The sequence below is a fragment of the Aplysia californica genome, unplaced genomic scaffold (assembly GCF_000002075.1).
Source record: "Aplysia californica isolate F4 #8 unplaced genomic scaffold, AplCal3.0 scaffold00484, whole genome shotgun sequence".
In the NCBI taxonomy this organism is placed as follows: Eukaryota; Metazoa; Mollusca; class Gastropoda; order Aplysiida; family Aplysiidae; genus Aplysia; species Aplysia californica.
In genome coordinates this window covers 322,728-337,277 of record NW_004797754.1, presented here as the reverse complement: position 1 = coordinate 337,277, position 14,550 = coordinate 322,728, and the positions used below count along the sequence as shown (strand labels likewise).

At 39.5% G+C, this 14,550-nt stretch overlaps 1 protein-coding gene across 3 annotated transcripts in view; it reads right to left on the bottom strand.

Moving 5' to 3' along the window:
- The window catches only part of LOC101864248 (coiled-coil domain-containing protein 18), a 61,216-nt gene that overhangs the window by 24,325 nt on the left and 22,341 nt on the right, over nucleotides 1-14,550 (bottom strand). For all 3 annotated transcript variants that reach the window (XM_005105652.2, XM_005105654.2, XM_005105653.2), the window contains exons 9-17: nucleotides 14,034-14,182; nucleotides 12,866-13,071; nucleotides 10,428-10,558; nucleotides 7,723-7,943; nucleotides 5,675-5,809; nucleotides 5,114-5,224; nucleotides 3,915-4,049; nucleotides 3,373-3,567; nucleotides 502-669 (exon numbers count right to left, since the gene is read on the bottom strand). In XM_005105652.2, the coding sequence (XP_005105709.1) occupies nucleotides 502-669; nucleotides 3,373-3,567; nucleotides 3,915-4,049; nucleotides 5,114-5,224; nucleotides 5,675-5,809; nucleotides 7,723-7,943; nucleotides 10,428-10,558; nucleotides 12,866-13,071; nucleotides 14,034-14,182 (1,451 nt within the window). The remainder of the gene's footprint in view (nucleotides 1-501; nucleotides 670-3,372; nucleotides 3,568-3,914; nucleotides 4,050-5,113; nucleotides 5,225-5,674; nucleotides 5,810-7,722; nucleotides 7,944-10,427; nucleotides 10,559-12,865; nucleotides 13,072-14,033; nucleotides 14,183-14,550) is intronic.

Genomic DNA, 14,550 nt, shown 5'->3' with positions numbered 1-14,550 from the left:
TAGGGTAATTGTGTTTGTTGCTAAATGACAGACCCCTGTAACCACCCATTTACAGCAGGGGTCAATGTCACTTGCTTGACATTATTTTTTAGTCTGAATTACTACTCATTTGGCTAGTGTATTGTGTGTGTGTGTGGGGAGGGGGGGTGGTGGTGAATAATCAGCACCACCTCAGTGCTGTGTGAGGTGAAAAAGAAGATAAAAATCATTTCTTTTTAGTTAATTTTAGTTAAAGAGTTTCACAGCACTTGCAACACATTTAGGTAATTTAAAAGCCGAAGATTACAGGTGTCACGGGAGAGACAAACACAAAAAAAAAGGAGAGTAGAGGATGATACGTGTTTGACACAAAAGACAGAGCAAACCACACAAACCAGAACACCCACCACCCGCCAACCATCCACGAAGATAAAGATCAGGATAATGACAACACAACAAAGGAAGTCAAAGGTTCCTGATGCTATCTCCAACAAAGATATGATGTAAAAAAAAAAGTCTGACCTTCTCTGTAAGACAAGCGTTGTTGTTCTCCGACTCTTTCAGCGAGTTGAACAGCTGTTCTATCTTACACTTGAGTGTCATGACAGTGTGCTCCAGGCCAGACACCTCATCCACCTTACACTCCAGATCTTCTTTGGTCCTACGCAAGCTCTCATTCAGTTGCTTGATCTGTTGAAAATCATTTTGGGAAACAAATGATGTTGGGAGCGATGATGCTTTGTTTGGTTAGGGGCAAGAAACTTACATTATTACAGAGATGGCCAAAAACACTGTGTAGTGTTACTTTTCTCCCGATTCAGTTACTTTCAGTTCGCGTGACTCAGTGGCCCGCTGGCGCTTCACATCTCCAGGTCACGGGGTTAATAAGCCCTGAAGCAACTTCGCCCGTGTCGGTTAAGAAGTTCGCATTTTTGTTATCTTTTAAAACGATAAAACTTCCTCCCCATCCCACACAGCATACCATTACACTGATGTATGTAAAGCTTAAGTGTTTCGAGATTTATTCTTCGTAGGGAGTGGTTATTTTCTGCGCCTTAGTGTTTGTTCTAGATAAGTATTTGTAGAGTACCCCATTCGGCCTATTTTTAGTTACATACGTATGAATAAATGCTTGTTTAATTAACATCGGCACGACAGATCTCTCCAAAATATGTGTTAAACAGACGACGAATTGCATGTCTTTCACCATGTGAAATCCTATATATGCGAAAATAGTAATAGTCGAGTTATAGGAGAAGAAAGATGCACATCTGCATTTTTTGACAAAATACGCTCAGTATTACTCCTTTGACTCCTACTTTACCATGGAACACACAAGAGAAAGACACTTTGCATTTGTTCATGAATTGTATCGTATCTGTGGCAGCCTGCATAAAACTAGAAAAGATAAGAGATCATATAAAAAAAAAAAAAACTGTGTAAAGACATGAGCAGAGATATACTTTGTTTCAAAAACCAGTCCCTAAGCCTCTTTCAAAAACAGAAGAACAGCTCCTCACACATTTTGTAAAGAGAAAATTATTCCAAGATCCAAATCACAGCGCCTTCTCTTGCAAAACGAAAGGACAACTCCTAGTACAGCAGAAAACTATAGTACTTAGAAAAAAGTCTTCTGCAGCAAAGACACCTACCAAACGGAAGAGGACTCGATGGCTATCAGAAGCCAGAATGAAAATGTCAGGCAAATCACCAGAAGCCCTGGACAAGCAATTTGCTTCTGAACTAAAGACAGTTCTCATGTGCCGAAGACAGGTAATCTACAATAAAACAAAAGGGAGCTCAGCAATTAAAATTGACTAAACAACAAACTCTGTGCATGTTCGAGGCACTTGGGCTCAGTTGGCGTCTGGGAAGAAACCAAAGAAAACATCTGAAGAAGGCAAGAATCCTCCTGGAAAGTGAGACATCCGTTAGGGACTTTTCCAGAGAGATAGTGCCAGATTTTGTCCAAGTAGAACAGAAGTATTTTATTAGCCAGAAAGGGACAGAGTCTAAAGAGCATTTGGCAAGGGTAGTAAAGTTGCCGACATAGGTTGATTATCTTTTAGACGCCTACGACAAAAATAATATTTTGACGTGGCATGATGGGCAATATACACGACGATGAAGTCTGAGTGAAAGTAGGGGGTGACCATGGCAAAAACTCCCTTAAGATGACTCTACAAATTGCCAACCTGGAAAATCCACATTGCCAGAGAAACACTGTTGTCTTTGCTTTGGCCACAGATAGGGATCATTATGAAAATTTGGAAAGGTTTCTCCATTTTGGAGTCGATGCCGACATAAAATGTCTTAGCAGTCACGCTTGGAAGGGCAAGAAAATTACTCTATTTCTCAACTGACATTATGATTTTCTCGGTAAGGAGCACGGCCTTTCAGGCCAACAATTATGGCACTATGGCACTCAGTCGATTCGTTGAGAGACAAGGATATACATTTTATTTTAAAATGATTTGTATAAATATGTGTATATATATATTCAGGACTGCATTAGACATATAAAGTGGGTGGTTGGCGGGTGCTCTCGTGTGGTTTGCTTCTTCTTTCCTATCAAACATCTATCGTCCTTATCTCCCCTTCTTCTTTTTTATGTTAGTTACTCTCTTGTAACACCTCTAATCTTCTGGTGCTCATATGACCTTATGCAGTTGCGAGCGCCGTAAAACCTCTACTAAAACAAACAGACATATAAAGTTGTAAATGGAAGAACTGCAGTGTCATACAACACTTCTCAGCATAATGAGTGCAAGATGGATTAAGGTGCAGAAGTACAGCTTTCTATCATCTGCGCAGATAGAGTTTTTAGATAGTACTACTTACATCTATGTTATGTTGTTCATATTCTAAAAGCTGGACACGTTTTGTCGTGCTGATTTTTTTATATTGATTTTTTTTCATCAACACTTGTTAAAACAAATCACAGTTTAGCAAAGCTTATTTCAAGAGCGCCCAACAAAATAACAACACAAGATATAATGCCCGTTCTTTTTTAAGTCACAAAAGCAGAAATCTATGCTATGAGTGCATTTAATGATAATTACTATAGGTACAAAGATACACCTAAAACGTACGGTTAAAAAGTACCAAAAATTAAGTCAGCCCCGACAGAGCGGCAAAAGGTAGCTGACCCCGTGACCCCGATGTGATAAGGCGCTCAGCAGGGAATCCCTGTTGGTGCACCTTGTAAAAAGTCTTTTATGATCAAATCAGTTTAATCCCGAACTGATTTTTATCATTGTCTTACATATTTACAATCCAAATCATTTTTAAATTACTGGTATATGGTTATGGTAAACAGGTATCGCCATCCTCAAGTGCCAGATCTGAGGCAAAATACATTGAAAAATCAACTGCAATCAATCAAGAACGTACACAATTGTCCTTCTGAGTGCACTCGTACTCAAAGTGGTTCTTGATCTCCTCCATGGTCTGCAGGTGTTTGCAGACCTCGTTCTTGCACATCATCAGTGCACTCTCTAGCTGCTGCACTTGCTCATTGCTCTTGAACAGCTTGTCCTGACAGCTCTCCAGAAGCTTCACGCTCAGTTTCTCTTTCTCCTCCAGCGTCTGAAACCACAAAGGAGAGTTTGGTTTCATTTGATTACATGTTTTAAGGTGCCATCCACACAATTTGGTCATGTCAGTACCAAAAAGTGTGTACACCATAACTAGGCTGTTCAACTGTTGATCAAAAGGATGGATTAACATTTATAAAATTCTCAGTAAAGCTCAACTTATAGTCCCTTTGACTAAAAACAAGTACCAAAAAGTGTGTACACCATAACTGGGCTGCTCAACTGTTGATCAAAAGGATGGATTAACATTTATAAAATTCTCAGTAAAGCTCAACTTATAGTCCCTTTGACTAAAAACCATGACAGTACATCTCCATCATGACGATCCCATATACTCACAATCTTGAGTTCCTCAATTTCTGACTCCAACTGTTTGATACAGTCCTCTTTGCTGCGGATAGTGCGTCGCATGTCATCTTGGGCTTTGCTACAGCAGCTGTGCTTCTGTCGTACAGTTTCATTTTCCTCCGACATCTGGGGAAAGAGAAAGAAGTTGGTGGCAAACAAAAAATTAAAGAAAACATTCCAATTCATTCATTTCTTTGTTTATCAACTGATTTATCTATAAGTACTTTTATTCATGTATATGTTTATCAAGTTGCCGTGTTTGGTGAGTCGGCACGGTGACAGCGACATTTCCATCTGATTAGTTTTAGTTTTAGTAGAGGTTTTACGGCACTTGCAACTGCATAAGGTCATATGAGTGCCAGAAGATTAGAGCTGTTACAAGAGAGTAAAAAACACAAAAAAGAAGAAGGGGAGATAAGGATGACAGATGTTTGACAGGAAAGAAGAAGCAAACCACACCAGAGCACCCGCCAACCACCCACATTCAATCTGAATAAATCTTAAGACAATACTTTATCTGAAAAGCATTAGAAGATGTAGACCACATCAGATCATCTACCAGCTATCTACTTCTATGTTTGTTTATTTGTTTGAGTCAATAAAAGATATATAGGCACAACATTACCCTACCTTAGAATGACAAAGTTGTATCTGCTCAGAAACTTGTTTAGAGAAACTTGATGTAAAAAATTTTGAGTTTCACACCATGTCCAGCTTGTTCGAATGCAGTTCTTTGAATATTTTAATAATGACTCCGAATTATTTTCTGATTTTGATAGAGCAGACAGAACATCTGATTTTTGACCTCAAGGCTTTAGTAACTCAAAAGGCCTAAAATGTTAGATAAAAAATGGTTATTCTAAGGTAGCCATTGGTCATTTGTGGCAGAAGCAACACAAAAAGGTTATTCATGAGTCGAAGATTAGACATTTTACTAGAGATTTACAATCAAAGAAAATAAGGAGGAGAGATAAGGAGTCATAGATATTTGATAGGATTTGATAGCTGAAGCTCAGGAAAATTATAACAATAAAAAGAAGTTATAGTAATAAACAGACTGAGAGAGACTGACAAACACAATGGTACACACGCAGATAAGACATAAAAAAATAGACATGCATACAAACAAATTCTTGAAATGAAAACATCCACATGCAAACCCACTTTCTCAAAGAAAATAAGTCCCTCACCACTTCCACTTGTCTCTGGTACTCCTGCACCTGGTCACAAAGACAGGAGATCTTCTTCTCATACTTGGTCTGAGCTGCCTTCATATCTTTCTGCAGGTTGGACACCTTCATCTAGAAACAAAGTCAAGATTCAAATTACTAAAAACTCAGTGACCTGGAGAGTATCTACCCAGTTTTCATATATATCCTGAAACAGAACAGATGATACAATATAAAATGAGCCCCATGCATACATACACTACCCTGATATCCAATTTCTTTGACCATTTTAAAGCCCCCCCCCCCCCCCCCAGTAGATTCAAATAGTTATAATATCATACATTGTTGCTGCAGAATTCTAAGCGGCTGACTCGGTTTCTGTCAAGTTTACAGAACAGTGAAAATACTAAAAAACAAGGCTATTATACACATTTCAACAGTTTAGATCCCAGGGCGGACCCTGCATTTTTTGGGTTAGCTGATTAGAACCCTACAGTGACAATATATTCATGCATATAGTATGTGTACTTCATCTTTATAGAAAGGATACTATAATAAATCTAAGTGAGAGAGACAATTTACCTGCAGCTCACAGATGGCACTTTCTTTGCAGGATAGGACTTCTTCCAGTTCCTTGATCCTCTCCATAGCCATCTCTAACTCATTGCTCACGTCTGCAGTCGTTAAATCATCAATCCTCTTCTTAAACTCTCTGATCTGAAAAAAACAGAAACACTCAATGTTATCTGAACAATAAAATCTCTGTGCAACAACTGCCTAACTTGCCAGACAAATACCAAACATAATATTACCAAGAGTCAATGAAATGTTCACAAACTCTTGCGCTGAGAAGTCTTTCTGCCATGCAGTTAACAGTGCTTAAAGTTTGTCCAAACTGTGATGATTTAATCGGATACTACCAAAAATAAACAAGGCCCTACCCATCACTCATATGGTGTTTGTCCATGACAAGACACTTTCAATAAGATCGATGCTAATTTTGTACCAGAAAAAGATCACAAAGAGAAATTGGTTGAGATATGGCAAATACATGCACGTACACAAATTCATCAACACACACATACACAATGTTTCGGATGGTACATTTTTTGTAAACAGGAAGCAAAAGGCAATGTGAATCTGAAAGATGGCAGATCTGTACACAGTTGTCTACTCAGTGGTTAATTTAACCATCCTTTTTCGACAATCCCAAAACTATGTAATTTAACCCTCTGCGTGCGAATCACGACCACTACTGGTCGTGATGACTCATACCTCCCTTCCGCGCGCATGGTCGTGATCCGACATGAGTGTAGAAACTATACCGCTGACATGAGAATAGCTATTTTTTAAACTGCTGGTGACTACAGCCCACTAGTGCAACGTTTATTAGTGCCGCTGGCCGTGCATTTCGCAGTCCGGGATCGGTTTGGAGTTCTTTATCAGCAATTTTCTGGGATATTGTTTACAGTTTTCAAAATATCGGATTCGTCAGCAGATTTAGACACAGATTTACCCAATATTTTTCTGGAATCGAGCGACAGCGATAAAGAGTTTGAAGGATTAGGTCCTCAAATAAAAGACTGAGATCTATGTGTGAATGATGGGGATATTGTGTCGTAGATCTAGCGAGGCTAAGCCCAGAAGGGGACATCGATATTCCTGCTGATCTCCAAGCAGGCTGAACTAAAAATGATGAGGATTTTGATACCAACAACAACAACATCATAAAAAACCACATCTGACCTGACATAGGGGTAGTTCATTATTTAATGAGACACATTTTTTATTCTTACTGTAATTAGAAATTATGATAAATAAGAAAGAGATGAGCTTTTTTTATAAGCATGTTGAAAATTGACATTTTTCTAAAATAAACCCAGCACTGAAGGGAAGTAATGGTAAAAATAGCTTAGCACTTAGAGGCTTAAACACTTTTAAACAACATGTTTATACTTTCTTCCTACTTATTTGATCTGAATTTTTTCAAAGCGTCTTTCCACACAAGAATATGCAGTGTAACGAATAGGCTTTTCCCTGTGGCATGCAATAGATGCAAGTTCAATGACCACGGTCTTCAGCCATTGGGCCTTGGAGATTAATGCATACTTTTGACTGAAGTCATTGTTCTGCCTTCTTAGTTTGTTTTATTTTTAGTAAGAGTTTCATAGTACTTGAAACATAATAAAGTCATATAAGCGCTGAAGTTTAGTAGTTTTAGTAGGAGGTTTTACGGCGCTCGCAACTGCATAAGGTCATATGAGCGCCAGAGGATTAGAGATGTTACAAGAGAGTAACAAACATAAAAAAGAAGAAGGGGAGATAAGGATTATAGATGTTCGATGCGAAAGAAGGAGCAAACGACACCAGAGCACCTGCCAACCACCCACTAAAAGCTGAAGATTAGAAGTGTTACAAGAGAATAACAAAAACAAAGAAAGAGGAAGAGAGATAAGGACGATAAAGGTTCGATTTTTAAAAAAGCAGGAGCAAACCACACCAAAGCACCCGCCAACCACACTCTAGGGATGGCCGTCAATACTAGTACAAAGTCTGTCAACAGCTAAAAAACTATACTAAAAATTATTTTCTTTAAATATTCACTCAAACTCAAACTACTCTCAACGCACCTCCTTCTCTAGTGAGCTGATTCTCTGAGCTTTGTCGCTGATGTCCTCCTGTAGACAGATGACCTGTCGGTTGCGCTCGTTGAGCCGTGTGTCCAGGCACTGAATTTGGCGATCCCGGTCTTCTAGAGCCCGCAAGGCATCATCCAGCTTGGCCTCCAAGTTCTTCTTGTCATCTTCTAGGTTCACTACCAGGCACTCCAGCTCTTGGTTCCTCTGCATGCCTGTTCAGCAACCACACACATACAGACATTATTTATCTAGCAAGTCAAGTTAGAATAGATTACACAATAAGGTGACAATAAGGAGGTAACGAATGAAATTCCCGGGGGGTGTATACAGAAAAAAAGGGTTGAAACAACAAAGTTTCACTGGAAAAATTGACGAGAAGAAAAGTTGGACGCCGACACACAAGATTCATACATAGCTTGAACACCTCTGCCGTCGTAAGGGAACGAATGGTCAAAATTTTTCGATTTTTTCAATTTTTACATATTTCATATAGTATTTAATTCTTCATCTGATGGTGTAAATTTTTTTGTCATATCCTAATCCGTTGTTGCGTAATTGAGAGTTCGTCGTTTTCCCTTACACTGGCGAGCTCCGAGCCAGAGCTCGGTGTAAGGAAGAACGACGAATGGTCGATCGGTCAAGGATCACTGCTCGTTCAGCATTGTCCCCTGGTCTCTGCTGTCGGGCAAATACTGCAAGGGTGACGAATGACAATTGATCACTGTTGCGTCAGTACAAACATACTAGGTTTTTTGTAAACAAACACTCCACCACCCCTTCCCCCGGAGTACCGTCAACCAGGTATATAAGGACGTATTACTTAGTGTGTCTTTCTGTCTGTCTTCCCGTATTAGGTCTATGCTGATGGTGTGAATTGACAAGAGCAGGCGGGAGAGAGGGGAAAACGGATGGGAACAGGGGGAAAGGGGTGGAGATGGGAGGGTCAAAAAAGCATTTAGGGAGAAATTTATTAGCACTGCATATTAGTGTCCGCCAGATGTTCACAGACTAACGTCATGTTAGTTTGCTGTCCAGTCATTTGGCATTCCAAATCCCAACGATGGTTTTAGTGCCACAATTTGTCTAACACGTGTCACTGGTGGACATCATTATAGAATTACCAAACAATTAATGACACTGCGTTATAAGAGTACATTTCTTTGTCCAACTTAAAAAGTGGACGTATTGTGGCGACACTTAGTCTTGCTTTACGATTTTTTATGACTTGATGGACGTTACGATCGAGTATAATAATGTCTTGCAGATTCAAACTGTCCATGTCGATCTCTACTTTGTGGTATGTTTTCCGATCCGATCAACTGAATCCTTTATTAAATACAAAGCGTTGCATTACCTCTCCTGAAAGCGATTGTGATACAGTCTTTTCAGATTGTTATATTTCTCACGTGAAAGTTTGTTCGACTTTGCAACGATCTTATCGTATTATTGACATTGTAACATTGGTGATCCCTTTGGTCGTGCAGGGAAAATTTTGCAATTAGCAAAAAATAAAAGTAAAACTCGCTTCTGAAGAGAATACAATAAAGAGATATCGTGGAGACCAAACCTTGGTTCTGAATGAAACAGTTTTAATTAAATCAAGCTGTTGAAAATGTGTGCACATCTGATTTGTACACTGACTGTGTAGTATTTAACCAAGCGAGGAAGGGAAACGAAGGATGTTTACCGAGTTACAGTTGGGATATAACAAACATCTAACTTTATACGTGCTAGTTTGTATACGTCTTGTTTTTATTTGTAGTAACCAGTACACAGTCATTACTGTCAATAATGCGTCACAATTGACCATCGCCTCCGCCCATAAACGTTCACAAGTGTAAGGGAGAACGACGAACCGTACCATTCGTCGTTTTCGTTTACATCGCAAGGCTCACCTGTGGGTGCGCAGTGTAAGGGAGAACGACGAATGTCGAATAACTTTGCTACTTTTTAACCTAAACCATTCAAACTTTAGAAACTGCTTTATGAACACCTCAATCAGATATCTGGTGAATTACAGCTTAAAAGAGTGAAAAATAGAAGAGTTATAAAGTGAAAACTGTTTTTGCCTCTCTTGAAAAATTTGCCTCGCTACCTGCGCAGGACCATTCGTCATTTTCCCTTACGACGGCAGACCTGGGCAACTAACATCACAATGAACAATAAATCATTCATGAGGGCCTCAATTGAAAGAGAGGTATGGCGAACCATTACCGCCAAAGTCAGCTCCACACAAGACACTAAATGATGGCAGCTGAAGGTGAGTCAGTGTTTTTGTCTGAAAGATTATGTTGACATATAACATTCAAGCAGTACTCCAACAAAACATGAGATCAGACAGACACAAAAGACAGACATAAGAGTCTACAAGTAATAATACTCTCCAACTGCAAATCAGATCCCAGTTTCCCCAAAGCAAAGACAATGTAGATCCAATTTTTTTCCAATTTACTTGTTATTTCTGTCAGATATCATAATTTTTTCTAAGGCAAAATGGCCATCAGCATGTCTTAGAGCTTTCTTTATCTTACACAAGCAACCTGAGTTTGAGTGTGACAAAATGCTCAAGTATAGACACTACATTAAAAATGTTGAAACTGCAGAAAAATTGTCCAATTTGTTTTTTTTTGTTTAAGACAACCCCCCCCCCCCCCCCCCAAAAAAAAAATGGCACCAATGAAAGAGGACATTCTTACCTCCCTCCACTTTGTCCATCAGGATTTTAAGCTCCTCACGCAGGTTCTGGTATGTGCGATCGTCAGAGTCTCGCGACTTCAGATCACATCGCAGACGCTGGATTTCACCATCCATGTTACAGAAGAGTGTTCTGAGAATGGACAGAATCAACTGATTTCTTGAACACATAAGATACCTTTATACATGAAAGCTGTACAAGAGGTTACATCCACTTTTCGAACATTTCACAAGTCATTTGGGGTACGTGAGACGTGGCTGTTATGAAACGGTACTTTAGTTCGCAGGCAGCCAGCGTGCCGCATCTTGTAATCTGACCCCGGTCGCTGGGTCATGAACTCGTGGCCAGGGGAAATCCCTGTGTCCCACTCACAGCATTGTTCACTTCCTCTTTAGGACAATTAAACTCCCACAATACGCCGACAGTGACTTTGCCATCATTTTATTTTGCGCGTCTGGAAGAAGATAGAACTTCTGCACTCACTGAGAAAGACGCAAAATAGTATGAAATAACGATAAATATATATAGCGTTCCAAAAAGGGGCTCATATTTTAAAATGAACTTGGGGGTTAAACAAAACCCCCAAAATTCTTCAAATTTACATAAAATACACCAGAAATGGTCAAGTATCAAAATTCACTTTGTTGTTTTTGGGTAAAGTCCATGGTTTTGGAGTAATGAAGAGTGGATTGCAGTATCACCTTTTTTTCTTTGTCTGCGGTATGTTGGATAATAGTTCCTGATTTGACATGAGGTGCTGAGGTTGCATCACAACAGTCAATGAGTAGTAGTCTGTCTTTTAACACTAGTTGGCCGAGTGAGATGTGGACGTGAACGCCCCTGAATGCATTGTTTAATTGATTGAATTTTTCTCTGAGTATGTAAGCGGTGTCAACTATGTTTTGGCTGTAGGTGTTTTCTACTGTTTCTTTTACAATAAATGCAGTGAGGTATTTATAAATGGGACTCATGATGTATTTGTGGCAGTGATTGCGAATGAAAAAGTGGCTGTGATATGCCTGCGGAGTGATGTTGTGTGAGTCAAGTATGGGGTCAAAATGAGAACAGATAGGGCTAGTCCTAGGGCTAAAGGGTTTATGCTCTAACTTAGACAACCTGTCTTCTTTCTCCGCCAATTGTTTTTGACAGTTAATTCCTTCTTCTTCAGAGTCAGGAAATACAACGCAACCTTCAAAATGTCTAATCTCCCCATTTAGTTCCTCCTCACGACTCCAGTTTTTGCCATATGCACGTAGTAACAATGAAATTCCTTTCAAGTCTTCCTCTGATTGCTCACTTAGCTGTATGTTTATTTTGTGTGTCGCTGCCTCTAGCAAACAATAGTGGTTCAGAACTACACCAAGAACAATAGGAAAGGTATGGTGGTGCTACTTTACCGGGTTCAGTGTTCATACGTGGGAGGTGTAAACTCATACGTGGGAGGTGTAAACTCATACGTGGGAGGTGTAAACTCATACGTGGGAGGTGTAAACTCATACGTGGGAGGTGTAAACTAGTGTGAAAACAAGCATCAAGAGTAGTTTCAGAAAAACCAGGCGGTTATAGAGCCCTAATAGCAATGTTTCTTTATATTATGTCTTATCTTGTCCACCCAAACTGTGCAGATGGTTTTTTAATGTTCTGTCAGTGAGCCCATTGTAAGGTTAACACCAAAGGCTAAGAGAATGTCCAATACAAATTTAAAACACTGCAGGGGTCGTATTCTCTGAGCCTTCTGCTTGCCAGACAGTGTTCTGTCACCACACTTTTTGCAAAGTTTGTGCAGTTTTTGAAAATGCGAATCTTCTGTATGTTTCTTCATTTCCTAACTGGGCTAAAATACTTTTTAAAATGGAAAAGAGAAATGTTGGAAAAATAACACGAACCTAAATTTAAGAAGAGAAGGTCACACCGTTGCTCGGCCACCAACTAAAGTACCACTTGTAGTGGGGTTTTAACAGCCGTGATGAGTTCATTTTCACAAACAAAATTTTGGTGACACCTTTAAGGTGACAGCGTCATTGAGCTAAACATAATAGCCTTCGTTCAAAATCCAGTGATGACATGGTCTGTAATATTGTGTGATTCGGTGTTAGGCTGTTTTTTACATAATGTTCGTGAAACCTCTCTAGTTGTCCTCAGCAGGCAGTGTACATGCCACAGAAACCAGAAATTCCTCAGGTGAAAGCAATAAAATTGTTCCTTTTCTCTTCGAAAGTATGTTTGTCATTTACACTCACTTTTCAGGAAAACCCACATTTCCACGGGAACGGATAAAAGCAAAGGAAATATTCAAAAGAAATAAAGAGCAGAGCCCTTTTACAGCACTTCCCAACCACACACACTGCCATACCTAATTTATACAAGACATTCAAAGCGAACATTAATATAAACAAAAAACAGCTGGTTACAAGAATAAAATATCCCACAAAACTATACCTGAGTTCTCCAATCATCGATGAACCTTCACAGCCAAAGCCATTGTTGTTAGTGTTCACTCCCACAAGTGCACTTGCAACACTGTCCAAACCATTATTGTTTTTGTTGAGCTCAGCAGCTGCAGCGTTGAGACAAGCATCGTACAGCAACGCATCACGCTGGGACACGCCTGCGAAGGTCTGGATGCTGTCATTCCCACTGTCATTCTGCGAGCACATACAGGTGGCACATTTTATTTTAGAGAGATTTTTAAAGTTTTAGTAAAAGTTTTACTGCGATTGAAACACAATAAGGTCATATAAGTGCCGAAGAATAGATGTTTCACAAAAAAAGGAGGAGGAGAGATAAGGACGATAGATGGTTTATACGACAGAAGGAGAAAACCACACCAGAGCACCCATCAACCACCCACTTAGTAAGATTGTTACCCCACTTGCAACACACATAGGTAAGAAAAGTGCTGAAGATTAGAGGTGTTACTACTAGAGATTAACATAAAAGAAAAGAAGCAGAGGTAAGAACGAAAATGATGGAAAAGATGGAGCAAACGAAACCAGAGCGCCCGCCAACTACTGGCAAAGAATAAAAAAGACATACATGATCCAATGATGAGAATAATGGACAAAAGAAGGCATAAGTCAGTTAGATAAGGGGGGGGGGGGGGTGCTATCCTTTTTTAGTAAAGAGAAGCACATTGACTCAGTAATGGTCATTTAGTGCTGCAGAAAAAGCAAGACAGACAGAGACAGAAACAAAGGAAGGAAAGTAATAGGTTAGATACGAAAGAAAAACAACGCAACCATCCAGGAGCCCCCAACAATCACTTGCATCACTTGGTGATTTGGGAAAGAAACTGATAGAGCTGCTAAGATGGCTACACACACGGCTCAAACCAATCTGGAAACTTCTACGACGAATGCTATAGATCCAACCACTTGTTTTATCAGATGAAAACGACCACCTTGCCCCCAAAAACAGAATGGAGTAAACGTATATACAAAATTAAATAGACGTATTAAGGGGCAGACCACACCTAGCCATCTTCCTACCACTTGCCAAATCTTTCAAAACTCAGTAAATCATAAGAACAAAACTCTTCTCAATACAAATTTCACGTTTCATTTACTACGTACAAGAGAAACAAAAACAGATGTTGAAATTCACCCACCTGTGTGTTTTTATTTTGCTTTTTTTGAAACAAAGCCAGCAGTTCTGCCACATCTTGAGCCACAACCCGATGTCCGGAAAGTTCTTTTTCAAGGAGCAGTTTTTCCTGCCTCATTGATTCACTTTTCTTGGATTCTTTCTCAAAGTCATCTAAAACAAATAAATGTTAAAATCTAAAATGATGAATAACCTACTTAAGCTGAAAGAACTATAATCACTTGAAAAATGAAAAAAGAAATGGTCAAATTGGAGAAGCATAGAGGCTAAGGCTTTTATCCCACTATTTTTCGCTTTAAAATAGTGGGAGAACAAGAATCTCTTTGTTGGCTAGATTTAATCCTCTGTATAGAATGGAGAAATCGAGACGAGAGTACAAAAGGCTAGCAGCGTCAGCTACCAGCATGCCACACACCTCAAACATCTTAGCATCCCCATTGAGACCAAAGCCAAGCTCATTAAGCCTATCTTCATCCCTACCTTGACCTACCAATGCCAGACGGGACATGATCAGAAACAAC